At 36.7% G+C, this 16,141-nt stretch overlaps 1 protein-coding gene across 2 annotated transcripts in view; it reads right to left on the bottom strand.

Annotated features, from left to right (window-relative positions):
* Positions 1 to 16,141, bottom strand: part of XPOT (exportin for tRNA) — a 46,197-nt gene that overhangs the window by 22,730 nt on the left and 7,326 nt on the right. For both annotated transcript variants that reach the window (XM_028110833.2, XM_028110834.2), the window contains exons 3-16: positions 15,093 to 15,175; positions 12,386 to 12,442; positions 11,627 to 11,696; positions 10,661 to 10,879; positions 8,501 to 8,685; positions 8,232 to 8,400; positions 6,867 to 7,103; positions 5,330 to 5,368; positions 5,134 to 5,196; positions 4,069 to 4,193; positions 3,037 to 3,181; positions 2,770 to 2,889; positions 2,116 to 2,210; positions 1,489 to 1,558 (exon numbers count right to left, since the gene is read on the bottom strand). In XM_028110833.2, coding sequence (XP_027966634.1) covers positions 1,489 to 1,558; positions 2,116 to 2,210; positions 2,770 to 2,889; positions 3,037 to 3,181; positions 4,069 to 4,193; positions 5,134 to 5,196; positions 5,330 to 5,368; positions 6,867 to 7,103; positions 8,232 to 8,400; positions 8,501 to 8,685; positions 10,661 to 10,879; positions 11,627 to 11,696; positions 12,386 to 12,442; positions 15,093 to 15,175 — 1,677 coding nt within the window. The remainder of the gene's footprint in view (positions 1 to 1,488; positions 1,559 to 2,115; positions 2,211 to 2,769; positions 2,890 to 3,036; positions 3,182 to 4,068; positions 4,194 to 5,133; positions 5,197 to 5,329; positions 5,369 to 6,866; positions 7,104 to 8,231; positions 8,401 to 8,500; positions 8,686 to 10,660; positions 10,880 to 11,626; positions 11,697 to 12,385; positions 12,443 to 15,092; positions 15,176 to 16,141) is intronic.

Here is a 16,141-nt window from a genome sequence, read left to right as displayed (position 1 = left end):
AAGTAGCTATATAAGGAACTTAAAAAATGGATACTCAAAACCCTATTAAGCAGACATCAGGTAAAAGCAATTTGAACAAAGCCTTTTTTTTAATACTAAAAAGAGATTACAGGTATAGTACAAGCCCTTGTTTATATGAATGGTATAAAAAACATGAAAAACTTCTAATATTGCTAAGATAATATGGCTAAATAGTACTTTTCCTTTTAAAAAATATTTTATTTATTTATTTGAGAGAGAATGAGATAGAGAGAGAGCATGAGATAGGGGAGGGTCAGAAGGAGAAGCAGACTCCCTGCTGAGCAGGGAGTCCGATGCGGGACTCGATCCTGGGACTCCAGGATCATGACCTGAGCTAAAGGCAGTCGCTTAACCAACTGAGCCACCCAGGCACCCAGTACTTTTCCTTTTTAAGTAGGCTCCATGCCAGCGTGGAGCCCAACACGGGGCTTGAACTCACAACGCTGTGATCAAGACCTGAGCTGAGATCGAGTCAGATGCTTAATGGACTGAGCCACCCAGGTGCATGAGGACTTTCTGAATGCCTAAGTCTTACAGGTCAGTGTGAACTGCCAGGGAAAATTGGCATTAATCAGATGGAATACTTTAATATATAGATTTTTGTAATATGCAAAAATAATTTAACCATATAATTCATTAGTAATCTTTCATGCAGTGAAATTATGTAACCACTATACTCTAAATACTAATATTTACTTAAAAGAATAAAAGTATTTTTGTGTTTTAACATTTCTCAAGTGGCTGCTCTAGTAGCAATTTTATCAAAATGAAAAAAATGAGTCAATGTCAGTATACAAAAACATGTAGAAGTTAAAACAAGTTACAAAGTATCTCAACTTAAATATTTCTTGTGAAATGAATACCAAAATATCAACCAGCATTTAACCTTTACCCAAAGCCTTAAATTACCCCCCAAAGTCAGTCTAATGGTAGCAGTCACTTAGAATGGCTAATATGATCTTATACTAAACAGGAAATAATTTAGAAATTGAATTTTTCCTTCTCCATACACTACTTCAGCATTTAACAGGGAGAGCAGACCATATCTCACTCTGCCAAATTTATCAGTCAACTCCTTTCCATTTTTGTTTTTTACAATTTATTTATTTGGGGGGGGAACAGAGGGAGAGGGAGAGAGAAACTCAAGCAAACTCTGTGCTGAGTGAAGAGCCTGATGGGGGGCTTGATTCCACAAACCTGAGATTATGACCCAAGCAGAAAAACACTTAACTGACTGTGCCACCCAGGCACCCCTCCATTTTTATTAATTCTATTACCATGCTTTGTTTGCTAATCGCAACAGAATTTTGGTAAACAGAACTAACTAATCCTTGTATACAACATCCCTGCCACCACCATCCACCATTAAGAAAACTGCCCACAAGGCATTAGCATTAAAGGCTAAAGGCATGTGTGGCATCAATGATACTTGGGGAAAATCTGTAATTTGGAAAGACAGATACTTACAGGTGGAGAAAGCTCTAGTAAATCTTGTATTCTATTCAGAATATCCTCAATAAAAGGATTCATTTGTTTACTGAAAAAAGGCAAAAAAGGAAAATCACAATTATGTAAACCACTGTGCTCAAAATACCAAATTTCCTTTTAAAAAGGATGGAACTAAAAACAGGTTCAATTCTAACCTAGTCAGATGTAATCATTAAGACAAGCTATGATTTTAAAAAATTACAACCTTATAAGCCTAAAAACAAGTAGTTTTCATGCCAAGAAAATGGTACTAGTAAAAACAACACAAAACAGAAAGGTCAAAAAATTTATTTCCAAGAAATATATTCTTTAGAATTTCAAAGAAGCCATAGAGTAATCCACAGCAATAAAACTGTTAGTTAAATAATTATGTCATTAGCGATGACAAGTATTACATATAAAAGTATGCAAACAAATCACTTTGCAGTGATGAACCTGGCTAATGAACAGTAAAAGAAATCATAACATGATACCAAAAAAGAAAACCTAATAAAGAGCCTTAGAATAAACCAAATCTACCACAGGCTTTTAGAAAATAATTTATAGGGCTCATTTAACAATCTTAGAAACAAAAAGTAAACATAAGAGTTGACATTTAGTACTTACTTCAGAGATTTGACAAATCTGGAAAACAGGTAAGCAGTTCTGCTCCGTACTTTTGCACTAGAATGCCGCAGACCCCTATGATCTAAGAAAGCCATCTAAAGAAACAGAGACACTTACTATTTCTGCATTTGTTTAAAATTTTTATTGGTATTGTCATAATATATTTTTGTTCACATCAAATTTTACTTCTTAGCTCCTGGATGGCAGGAGCCAGGTATATATATTAAGTAATCCTTAAGGACACCAATAGGCCCTTGAGGACTTTTTTAGATGACTGATTAAGCCAGAAACTGCCCATTTTAAAAAAATAGAGGAGGGGTTGGTTTCAGTATATTCAAGAGTTTCTGAGAGGGCGCCTGAGTGGCTCAGTTGGTTAAGCGACTGCCTTCGGCTCAGGTCATGATCCTGGAGTCCCGGGATCGAGTCCCGCATCGGACTCCCTGCTCAGCAGGGAGTCTGCTTCTCCCTCGGACCCTCCCCCCTCTCATGCTCTCTACCTCATTCTCTCTCAAATAAATAAATATCTTTAAAAAAGAGTTTCTGAGAGCTTTTGGTTCTGGAAAAAGTTATAAAGACAGAATCCTATCTGCTCATTAGCTGAAATACATAGAAATCCGCCCCCCCACCAGAAACGGAGAATAAATGGATACTTACTAGTACACATGGAATGTGTTGAGGTTCAACTGTGAAAAACTTTTCATATCTAACAACAGTTTCGAAGAACTCCAATGTCACAGATGTATGCTGATAGGAACTAACTCCTGATGTTACCAACTGGGCAGGAAAAAGTTAAGAAATGTCCTTATTCATTGTAACATCAAAATGCCCCAGTATTAACAGATGCTAAATTAAGGAACTCCCACTAGCTTATAGTGAAAACAGAAAATTATGTTCAAAATAAATTATCTGTAGTATACTTACAGTTCGCATCATATCCTGCAAAGCACTAGCTTTTGAAACATCACCTGAGAAGTGAGCACCATGAGATACTGGAAGAGCTTCTGCCAACATATACAGCAATCTTATTGCTACTTCAACTTCCATAAAACGTGTAGTCTGCCAATTCCTAACCAAAAGGGAATATGTATGTGAGATCTGAATATAAACATTTTATATAACACCAACAAAAGCCTTTTTAATTATTAAGTCATAGCAATTATTGGGGCTCCTGGGTGGCTCAGTTGTTAAGCGTCTGCCCTCGGCTCAGGTTATGGTCCCAGGGTCCTGGGACTGAGCCCCACATCGGGCTCCCTGCTCGGCAGGAAGACTGCTTCTCCCTCTCCCACTCCCCCTGCGTGTGTTCCCTCTCTCACTGTGTCTCTCTCTGTTAAATAAATAAAATCTTAAAAAAAAAAAGTCATAGCAATTTTTAAACAGGCAACAAAATTTACACCACAAAAGTAGAAATAACTGATGTGATCCATTTCATTGTTTACATTCCAAAGAGCAGTGTTTCCCCACAAGGATCATGATAAATGGAGATAAAAATAATAATGGATGGAGCTATAGTGTATTATGCTAAAGGAAACAAGCCAGTCAGAGAAACAAATACCCTATGATTTCACTCATATATGGAATTTAAGAAACATAACAAATGAACCAAGAGGAAAAAGAGACAAACCAAAACACAGACTCTTAACAATAGAGAACAGATGGTTACCATAGGGGAGGTGAGTGAAACAGATGAGGGGGATTAAGAGTACACTTATCATGATGAGCAATCAACATTGTATAGAATTGTTGAATCACTATAATGTACACCTGAAACTAATATAACACTATGTTAACTACACTGGAATTAAAAGATAAATGGAGACAAGTGCACTGCTTCAGAGATACATAAAATCTTAATAAGTAACAAAGATAGTAAATTATGTGAATCATTTATTGTAGAACATCAACACAGAGAAAAGGAAAGAGGCAGATTTGTTACAAAAACAGTAACAAACTTACTGCAGTGTAGAACTAAAAACTCTGCGCACAGAAGCCAGCAGTAACTCTGGTGAAACTTGAGCAAGCCTGTCCAACAATAACTTCAGTTGTTTTCTATATTCTACAAACATGGCTTCATCTTCACCCTAAGATATATTTTAAAATTCTTATTTTAAAATTTAAAAGATCTTAAAATTCATGTAAATGGTTAGTTTTCTGCATTTCTAAAGTTAATATGTAATTTTTTCATTCACATTTATTTACACAGAAAAACTTACTATGTTTAGTAGCCTTTCCTCTCCTGCCCACAAAAAAGCATTTATGAACACAGCCCTACATCTCAAAAAGCCTAGAGCCAGAAACAGTATAGGGAGGTTAAGGACAAGAATCTAGAGCCAGAATGGGTTCACGTTGGGCTTTATGAAAACTTCACCACCTTATTCATACTCCTCGTATCTTGTAATACCCTATGAATGAAGATACATATAACAAGCCTGGCTCTTTGTAAGTGCATAATGCGTTGGTTTTCATCACATTTTCTTTTTACAGTCAAAAGTTTTTGAATGCCTCAGGTGGGGAACTGAACAATTAGCACATTGCAAAACACTGTAAGCAATGCTTGAGTTGATAGAAAGTACCTGATGATCCTTGTGCTTGAGGGTAAACTGACTCACTGGCAACCCTGGACAAGACTTATAAATGGAACAAGTCCAGAGAGTTAAGTGACCCATTCCCACTCTCCCACAGACACTTATGATCTAAGGTCCACTGACCAGGCCTCAACTCATCACTCTTATTAAATACAAAGTGAGATATGATCACCAATGATACTGCCAATATTTTACAAAGTTCAATGCTACAAAGCGTTTTAAAAAGGGCCAAAATACCAAAAAAGTATTTTTTGAAGGTATTATGAAGGCTTATGAAGCTTCTATTAATTTCACCTAAGGCTGAGGTCAATGATAAACAAGAGTGATTGTTAAAATACTTGTTTTAAAGGACTCTAAAATAATCAAAACTTAAAATGTTAACTTGAGAAGTAAATAATGAATTAAAACTGATTTCTCCCTAATGTAAAATTCTTACCTCATTTTCAAAGTTATATTCTTCATCATAAGTCAGTTTTTTCATAACGGCCAACATGATTGCCTAAAATTAAGAATAAAATGTCTTTTGTCAGTTTCCTCTAACTTGATATACTTTGAAATTAAGCTGTATTTCAAAAGACAGGCTGCAGATACAGATTCTGGTATTGGTTTATAGGCAAAAAGAAGTCAATTACCTCTACGTTAGCTTTTTGCTGATCCGAGAGCACTGGAAGCTGTTAAAAAGTAAGCAATAATTTATTAATTTTCCTAAAGTTATACTCGCTTATCAAAATATTTTTCTTTTCTAAGATTTTATTTATGTATTTGAGAGGGAGCATGAGCAGGGTAGGGGGTGGGATAAGGAGAGGGAAGCAGACTCTCCACTGAGCAGAGAGCCTGACAGAGGGCTCAATCCCAAGACCCCAGGATCATGAACTGAGCCCAAGGCAGACTCTTAACTATGTGAGCCACCGAGGCGCCCCTCAAAATATTTTTCTAATCAATGAAGATCTTTTAAAACATGCACACAACTTCTGTGGAGGAAGGTTTGGCAGTACCTTTCTATATTTCAAATGCACCTAATCTAAGATCTAGCAATTTCATTTCTACTAAATAACGTGACATGTAGATGAACTTCAACTTTAAGGATATTTATAATATATTCACCAAAGAAGTTTATAGGATAGTAAAGTATGGTCTTCCCTTGTTTTCAGTTTTTTTTTTAAGATTTATTTTTTTTTTGAGAGACAGAGTGAGCAAGCATGAGGGGCAGGTAGAAGGAGAGGGAGAAGCAGACTTCCTACCAAGCAGAGCTTGGGATCATGACCTGAGCTGAAGACAGACACTTAACCGACTGAGCCATCCAGGCGCCCTTCCCTTGTTTTCAAACAAGGCAAAAAAAGCTAGAGGTCTGTTAAGAGATACACAGTGGGATTACCAGGAGTCGTTTTAACTTTCCTCGTATCTTTCCCATTACCTAAAATTTCTTAAGGTATGTAGGTAGACGTGTGTTACATTTATAACAATAACACAGAAGTTAATATTTTAAGCTTGACTTAACTAATCAAATGTAAGTAAAATAGGAATGGTTTTCTCATCTAATGACATAATGGGAAATTACTGATTTTTAAAAGGCTACCAGTCATAATATGGAGACTGCTACCATCTACATTTTAAGTTCTTATTGGAAGCAACTCTCTAAGAGAAAATTTTTAATTGTAAAAAACTGTTTATACGAAATGATGTATATGTAATTAAAATAATGAACAATGTTTAACGAAATTTCTACTATATTTAAAACAAACACAGGGGCGCCTGGGTGGCTCAGTTGGTCAGTGTCCAACTCTTGATCTCAGCTCAGGTCTTGATCTCTGGGTCGTGAGTTCAAGGCCTGCACTGGGCTCCACGCTGGGTGTGGAGCCTAGCATGGAGCCTACTTGATAAAAAAAGGAAAAGAAAAGGAAAGGAAAGAAAAAATAAATAAAAACAAACAGATTCAAAATGAAAAAATAACCTAAACCTGTAGCTAATTCAAAGCTTGTTAAAGTCTAGTGAATTTTAAAACCTGACTATTCCCATTTTCTGGCTAAGAAGTTGAGTTGGGGGTGGGGGAAATTTTGTTAGCTAGTAGAATTATGGGTATTTCCTTCTTTTCATTTTTCCTCTATTTTCCAATTCTCTATGGTTCGTCTATATTATCTACTGGGCAAAAAGATTAAAATAAGGACTTACCTGTTTCAAAATATGAAGATAATCATAACAGAATCCAATAATGTTAGAAGAGATGTCATCATCCTCATGAATTAGTAGCTGCAGCATCAGTGCCACTTTTGTTTCAATAGCTTGTAGTGACTCTTGAGCATTCTTGATATCCCCATTCTTAATTAATTTAGTCCAACTAACTATCAATGACTGTCCCATTCCATTTACCAGCTTAGAAAATCTGGCTAGAAAGTCAACATCTTCTTCCTATTAAGCAATCAAAAGAGACCTCAATTTAAAAACACCCACATAAACAAGAACAAAAAAAACTACCCACATAAGAGTAAGAAGAAAAACTCTAAACTTTAGTATGAATCAAGTGCCAGTTATAAACTAACATTTAACCATTCTACCATCTTGACTGAAAAATTTTGGATTGAATTCTATTATTAACCACTTGTACTCTTTCAAGCAACTCTTTTTAATGGTTATAGACCCGGAGATATTGCCAAGTTTATAAAAGCTTAAAAAAAGAGATCTGTGGTTTCAAAACCTTCCTTCTAAACTGCTCAAGTTAGTAAACATGCTGTAATCGTTAATGTCATAATACAGTATGTGTAACAATTTATAACAATTTGAGCCTTAACTATGCTGCAAGAGATAGAACTGCTATTACAACTACCTGCCTAAGGTCAGACCAGTGTTAAGAGTCGGAACTCAAAGTTCAGACTGTTTTCATTAATTATCCTTATGATGTTCTCCTATAGAAAGAGATGTTACCTTCATCATTTTAGGTCTTTTACCACAGACGAAATAAGACAATTATTAGCAACGTAAGAAAACGCTACTATTCTTCTGTCAGCAAGGACAATTCTAGAGCTGTATTACTCACAGAACAGCAAAACAAATATTTCTTAGTAATTTTTTTACCACTGTCACAGGTAAAATAAAAATCTTCAAATTCTGTTTCTAAATTACTTACCACACTTCACTCTGTTGGGGCTAAACTCCAACAGCTCAAATGAGTAACAATTCAAAAGTATGGTGAAAATGTAACATTTATAACTAAAACTAGTTTTGGTCAAAATGCACTGCCGTGTATATAGTATAGTTCCTTGCTACTTAAAGTATAGACCAGTAGTATGAGAATCAACTCGAAGTTTGTTAGAAATGCACAACTGCAGGTACTATCCTAGATCTTCAAGTTAATAACTGGTATAATCTACTGTGGAGGACAATGCTACAGATAACATTGTGGCTTTCTGGATACAATGTTTCCTTATAGTCGAGGAGAGTTTACAATCCAAAAAAAAAAAAAAAAGAGAAAGAAAAAGAAAGTATATTTAAATTAGTACCCGTCCTACTTTGTTCTACTTCATACATAAATTTACTGACCTGGTCAATGCTGAAAAACCCAGCAGACTGTAATACTTGACACAAAGACTCTACTAGTTTCATTTTATCAACAGGATCCATTCCTTTATTTACAATTTCAAATAAACAGTCACATGCTTCCTCCCGCAGAACTTCTATTGACATATGACCTAGCAGCATATTTATAAACCTGGCAATAGGAGGAAAAAATTGTTACAACGTTTTCAAACTCATGAGTTTTATATATTGTATTTTGTTGGTTTCTATCTTTAAAGTATAGGTATACTTACCTATCATTGGCTATAAGGGATAAGTCTATCCAAGAGACATAAGCCCCAACTACTTCAAGGCACTGACACGTCACTTCTGAATTAGTATACTGGTAATTTTGTAAAATTTGGTACCATGATTCCACCAAGTTTGGAATGCACTGCTCCCTCATGGTATCTTTTATTAGAGTATTCCTACGGGCCTCCTAAAAAACAAAACACCTTATGTGCAAAGTAGATTATCACACAAACTAATTTTTGACATCTGACTAGTTGCACACAGTAATTTCCTCACAATTAAACTTCTAGACTTGTTAACACATTCCCTACTTATCAACTCTAAAATCATATCCTGTGATTATTTTAATTTCCTTTTTCTATTGTATTCCTCAGAGCAGATTGAATTTGTTATTAAACACAAACTATAAATAAGCATTATTTAGAAATCTAAGGCATATGATAAAAGGTATTTCTCAATATTATGCAAACATATTTAAACTACTTAAGAGAATGTAAATTGTTTTTAATTAAAGGAAAATTTTTTTGAGTATAGTTGATACAAGATGTTAGTTTCAGGTGTACCACACAGTGAATCAATACCTCTATAAATTCTGCCAAGAATGGCAATAATTTATTTTTTTATTTTTTCGATTTTTTAAAAAGATTTTAAGTAATCGCTACATCCAACATGGGGCTCAAACTCACAACTCTGAGATCAAGAGTCACATGCTCCGCTGACTGAGCCAGCTGGGTGCCCCAAGAATGGCAATAATTTTTTTTTGGGGGGGGGGAGCAAGAGGGAGAGAGAAAGAAAATCTTTAAAAAAAATTTTATTTATTTGAGAGAGAGAAAGAGAGAATACATGTAAGCGGGGGGAGGAGGAGCAGAGGGAGAAACAGACTACCCCCTGAGCAGGGAGCCTGACACAGGGCTTGATCCCAGGACTCTGGGATCATGACTTGAGCTAAAGGCAGATGCTTAACTGACTGAGCCACCCAGGCACCCTGAGAGAGACTCTTAAGCAGGCTCCATGCCTGGAGCAGAGCCCAACACAGGGCTCGATCTCATGACCCTGAAATCATGACCTGAGCTGAAATCAAGAGTTCAACGCTTAACCAACTGAGCCAGCCAGGCACCCCAGGAATGGTAATAATTTAAATGCATGATAATAACCTTTAAAGTGATAAATATGTCTGACATACAATGACCTTAAATTATTATACACATTTGAAACAAGCAATTTCTTTTATCTTTTTTTTCTTTTTCGAATCAGGCAACTTCTATTGTGTTAAGAATACAGAGAAAGTTGTATCAGATAATGAATAAAGACTAAGGTGATGGACTTTATGACTGAGAATACAGAAGAAACTAGCAGATTCATAAGCAATGATTCCTGCTCACTCAGGAACTGTATAGCAGTAGTAAAAACAGACCACATTTCTCCAGAAATTTGTAAAACAGAACCAATTTGTCTATTTTATTGGAGAAAGTGCTTTCATAGTTAAAAAAAATCTAAAGTAACACTCTAATTTCAACATACACTTGGGGAAAAAGAAGCCCAGTTCAAGCTCCTTTGTAGAACAAAATTCAAAATGTTGGGTGAATTTAGAGGCGCCTGGCTAGCTCAGTTGGTAAAACATGTGACTCTTGATCTCAGGGTCATGAGTTCAAGCCTCACAATGGGTGTGGAGCTTGCTTAAAAAAAAAAAAAAAGTAAGTTGGGTGAATTTAGAATTCCTTTTTTTTAAGATTCTGCTTGACACAGAGAGAGAGAGGGAGAGAGAGAGAGAGAGCATGCACAAGCAGGCAGAGGAAGAAGCAGGCTCCCCGCTGAGCAGAAAGCCCGATGCAGGGCTCAATCCCAGGACCCTGGGATCACGACCTGAGTCGAAGGCAGACGCTTAATCAACTGAGCCTCCCAGGTGCCCCTGAATTTAGAATTATTAAGAAAATTTGAGGGTGCTTGGCTGGCTTAGTTGGAAGAGCATGCGACTCTTGATCTTGGGGTTTTAAGTATGAGCCTCATGCTGGGTATAGAGATTACTAAAAAAATAAACTTAAAAAAAAGCCAGAAAGAACAGAAAATCTGTCTCCAAAGACTTCCTACTCTTTTTATTATGTGCCCATCATCTCCTACAAAATCTACATTAAAAAACTAACAATTAATGGGAAGTTACTTGCCTCTGATGTATGCACCACATCACGATCCACCAACTCTGAATCAATAGCCATGAGGATTCGGAGGTACAGATCTACTCCCCTTGGATTTAGGTCCACTACTGAGAGAATATCAAAAAAAAACTTGGGCCACCTAGTGAGATATTCTGTAACAAAAAGCAATGCGAAGACTTGGGCTGCTTTATTTCGTATAAAGGTCTTCTCTGGTTGGGGATTCAGCATCTGACAAAGAGAAATTGTCCATGAAATTAAATGTAAGTTGGAAACTGTTTTCCTATTTACCATCAATAGGCAAAAAACTCATCAAGCCTCAACACGGTCTAGATTAGCTGTGCAACAAATATACGGGAATATTACCGAAGTATTTAACTGATTACCCAGATGGAAAACAAACAAAAGTGCTGTTTATTTCTTATTCTTACACTTTTAAAGAAAAGTTTCATGTGCAGAATTTTACTAGTTTTTGGTTCTACTAAATTGTTTTTCTTGTTAGCCCTTTAAGGAAAATAAAAATTCTAGCTACATAACCACTTTATATGTTAAGATTAAAATTAACAAAAAACAACATAATGTGAATAAAGAACTCTAATAGCTCTCTTGTAAAGGGCTCTTTGTGAAGAGGCTGTCCAGGAGGGTTTACCTTTAGGAGTGAACAAAAATCTGTTTTTGTCAAATAGTTAAAAACAAACAAAAACCACTACCACCACCACCAACAAAAACCCCACCTTAAAACCGAGGTTTCAACAATGTGTCATGGAAAGCATGAAAGTTTCAGTTATTGATATGATTTTAAATTATTGGTAAGTTTTCATATACCCAAGATTTTTGAAATCAGCACTTTCTAAAAAAGCTATGGGATCAAAGGGAGGATAAATCATCAACATTTTCGAGGTAAAGTTCTAAACTCTTACAAAACTAAAGATTTAAATATCTGGTAATTTAAGGTACTGAATGAAATTACTATTTTACCTGAGCTTGAAGCCAAGATATGAGCGTCTCCCTAATTAGTTGTTGTTGAACAGTAGTTAGTTCTGAGTATCTGTTCAAAATAGAGAAGAAAAATAATAACGGCTACATTTGGTGTCTGTGGTTTAAAAAGTAACAGCCTCATATTTTTGAAAGGGAAAATTTGTGTTATCACTCAATTGCTTAAAATTTCCTAAAATAAATCGATAATGCTTCTCATCATGGCTTTAAAGAAAAGGTAGGGGTGGGCCTGGCAGGTAGTGTCATTGATCTTAGTTTGATTTGTGGTTCAGTTCATGTTAAAACAAAATGACAGCTATGGAATTTCTCAAATGGAAATATGTCTACATTTTGAGGTCTGTAGCTTACAGAATAAATCAATAGGCAAACAAAGGGTCCTCTGAGCAGTGATTCACTGTTTCTGCTTATTTAAGGCAGGGGTTCTAAATCCGAGTGGCCCTGCTGCCACTAACCTCTAACAGAGTTGGCATGTAGAAACAGGTCTGGTGTTGCTAGATCTTCAGATTTTTCCAGAGAAGCGAGAGATGAATTTTTTCTGTGAAATATCTGGATTTTTTATGTAACCAATTAACTCAGTATTTTTACACTTTGGGATAAATCAAAAACACATCTATAAGCTGGATGTGTCTCATACACTCTCAATTTACAGCTTGTATTACGATTTTCCCAAAGAGAAAAACTAATTTAAAAAATGACCTCTCCCCATAAATTTCAGAGTCAAAACAGTGAGAAAAACCTTACTTGTATTTAACTTGATGTTCTAGTACTTGAAAGCAGAAAAACTTTATGTGATCATCACTGAAAAAGAAAAGAGGAAAATCAGATAAGCAGAATATAATTTAGAGAAAACAAATCTAAAGTAAAGAAGTAAAGTACTAGGTGAATCACAGTTGAAAAGTTTCTCAAACAAGACCTATGGCTTATTTTCTACTTATCGATCTCATTTATTATACTGTTTAGAACTTAAATATTACTCCACGCTCGATAGGTCCATTAAATCTGACAAGCAAAAAAATGAAAAAAATTGAGATGCACCCTAAGTATACTGCTTTGCAAAGAGAACGAATTTCCCTAAATTCTAGATGTTAGGATTACTGAAACCACTCCTACACTTTACAACAGAAAGGCTAGGTGTAAAATGACAAATGGTCACACAGCCAGAGACTAAGTCAAATCAGTGATGGTAACTGAAATCATACCTAAAATCCAATCCTACACAGTTCCATTGCAGCCAAATCCAAAATGAGCAGGGTCACTCAGACTGGTAGTTCAGCCTCAAAAATTTATACAGAAAACCAAGTTACAAATACACTGCCCTTATAAGAAGGGAGCAAAAATCAGTTCTAACAATTATCCACTCTCAAGGTCTCTACAGGGGTGATGCAGAGTTGCAGTGAGCCAGCTACAATCTCTGACAAAATCTCTTTAGTAAACAACAATCTGTTCATCCAAGACAGTTGGTTTGGGCCAGGCTTAGTCATTGAAGAAATTTTTCATATATAAAGCTAACTGGTCAATATAAGAAGAGAAAATATCTTAACTTAGAATACATGAGTTAATTAAACAAAATAATTTCACACAAAGATGAAATTTAATCTTTAAAAGTTTTGTTTAAGTTAGGTTTAATTAGCACCTCTTCCAAGAACTTAGGGTTCCTATTTTTTTTTTTTTAAGATTTTATTTATTTGAGAGAGAGAATGAGAGAGAGAGAGCACATGAGGGGGGGAGGGTCAGAGGGAGAAGCAGACTCCCTGCTGAGCAGGGAGCCTGATGCGGGACTTGATCCAGGGACTCGAGGATCATGACCTGAGCTGAAGGCAGTCGCTTAACCAACTGAGCCACCCAGGCACCCTGTAGGTCTTTTTTAAATAACTTAATTAACTACTATATAAACTAATGAAATGAGGGGCGCCTAGGTGGCTCAGCTGGTTAAGCGTCTGCCTTTGGCTCAGATTATGGTCCCAGGTTCCTAGAATCGAGCCCCACATCAGACTCCCTGCTCAGCGGGGAGCCTGCTTCTCCCTCTCCCTACTGCTCCCCCTACCTGTGCTCTCTCTCTCTGAATGCTTTAGAAAGACTTCATAGAAAGTTATATTACAAAAAAGAAAAACCTTAGAACACTAATTCAAAGGGATACACGCACCCCTATGTTTATAGCAGCATTATTTATAATAGCCAAGATACAGAAGCAGCCCAAGTGTCCATCAACTGATAAATGGCTAAAGATGTGGTATATATATACAATGGAATATTATTCAGCCATAAAGAGTGAAACCCTGACATCTGCAATGACATGGATGGAGCCAGAGTGTATAATGCTAAGTGAAATAAGTCAGTCAGAGAAAGACACCCTATGATTTCACTCGTATGTGGAATTTAAGAAACAAAACAAATGAGCAAAGGGAAAAAAATGAGAGAGAGAGAGAAATCAAGAAACAGACTCTTAACCACAGAGTATAAACTGATGGTTACCAGAGGGGAAGTGGGTAGGGGGATGGGTTAAGTACATGATGGGGTTAAGTAAGGAGGGCACTTGTTGTGATGAGCACAGGATGATGGTTGAATCACTATAATGTACACCTGGAACTAATATAACACTGGATATTAACTGGAATTAAAATAAAAAAATTTTTTAGGGGTGCCTGGGTGGCTCAGTCGTTAAGCGTCTGCCTTCAGCTCAGGTCATGGTCCCAGGCTCCTGGAATCGAGTCCCACATCGGACTCCCTGCTCCGCGGGAAGCCTGCTTCTCCCTCTCCCACTCCCCCTGCTTGTGTTCCTGCTCTCACTATCTCTCTCTCTGTGTCAAATAAATAAATAAAATCTTTAAAAAATAAATAAAATAAAATAAATTTTTTAAAAAGGGAAAAACCTTGTGCATATTTGATGTGGGCTAGATAACCAGAAGACTTGGAGAGGTGGGAGAAAATAAGTAAAAGTCTAGGAATTTGCACTAATTGTTCCTCAATCCAGAGACCCAAAGTGGAGGTAGAGGATGTAGAGGATGGATCATGGGTGTGATCAATGTAAGAATGATGAAGTGAATGCTAGTGAAATATACATAAAGGAAAGACCTTGGTCCAATATAAAAAAACTGGCAACTGAATGTTTATATACTTTAAATTAAAAACAAAAAATATATACAATTCATGATTACTGACTTCGCCAACTTTTTAGAAAACCAACTATCACTTCCCATCATAAGAAATTTTTATTGTACTCTATTCCCGCTGGGATCTGCTGTCAGGTACACGGCCTAAGGTAAAGTCTAGTTTTACTGAAAAGTCAATCCTGGATGGCCAAATTACTAGTTTACTATTTTTCTCATTTCTACACTGAATGTTTTTCCAAAACACAAGCCATAAATGTTTTTATGAAAACATTTTCTAAATACAGGTCCCACAGAAATTTAAATTCCTCTAAGTCATGCAAATTTTGTTTTATAATTACCTGTATGTCCTCTGGGCTAGAGCTTCTGCACACACTTGCCAGGCATCTGGGGAAATCTTTAACTGCTCAAAATAGGCCAGGGCCTGTAAGATTGCAAAGCCGTAAATGCATTTGGAATAGTCGATCTCAGTGCCCAACTGATATTAAAATATTCTAGGAGTAGCAAACCAATAACAGATCAGTCAACCTGAAGAAAAATAGCTAAAACACTGAATTCTGGCCTCTGAGTAAGTGCAACTACTGATCGTTCCTAGAAAAAAGGTTAAGTAAAAAACAAATTCCATCAGTTAGATACTCAAAGCTGTTTCCTTACAGCAAAGGAGACAACACAAAAATGTCTTGCAGACCTCAATGGGTAATTATGAGTATTATGAGAAAAAATACACAAGTACTTCGTCAAGTGCTATGCTACTGAAGCATATGCAATTATAAAATAGTATATAAAGAGCACTTTTCCTATTTAATAACAAAATACTATTAAAGAGGTGATTATAAAATTAGAGTCCATGGGGTGCCTGGCTAGCTCAGTTGGTGGAGGGTGCAACTCTTGATCTCAGGTTCGAGATCAAGAGGGTGTACAGGATTACTTAAAAATTTAAAAAATCTTACACTCTTGATTTCGGCTTAAGTCTTGATCTCAGCGTTGTGAGTTCAAGTCCCATGTTGGGCTCTCTACTGGACGTGGAGCCTACTTTAAAAAATTAATTGGGGCCCCTGGGTGGCTCAGTTGTTAGGTGTCTGCCTTCGGCTTGGGTCATGGTCCCGGGGTCCTGGGATCAAGCCCCGCATCAGGCTCCCTGCTCTGCAGGAAGCCTGCTTCTCCCTCTCCCACTTCTCCTGCTTGTTTTCCCTCTCTTGCTCCGTCTCTGTCAAATAAATAGATAAAATCTTTAAAAAATAATAATAGGGGCGCCTGGGTGGCTCAGTCGTTAGGCGTCTGCCTTCGGCTCAGGTCGGGATCCCAGGGTCCTGGGATCGAGCCCTGCATCGGGCTCCCTGCTCTGCGGGAAGCCTGCTTCTCCCTCTCCCACTCCCCCTGCTTGTGTTCC

The sequence above is a fragment of the Eumetopias jubatus genome, unplaced genomic scaffold, assembly GCF_037043125.1.
Source record: "Eumetopias jubatus isolate StellerSeaLion01/CBP00866 unplaced genomic scaffold, mEumJub1_p1.0 scaffold_8, whole genome shotgun sequence".
NCBI classification, from domain to species: domain Eukaryota; kingdom Metazoa; phylum Chordata; class Mammalia; order Carnivora; family Otariidae; genus Eumetopias; species Eumetopias jubatus.
The sequence above is the reverse complement of the archived record's forward strand: the minus strand, read 5'-3'. Positions and strand labels throughout refer to the sequence as shown.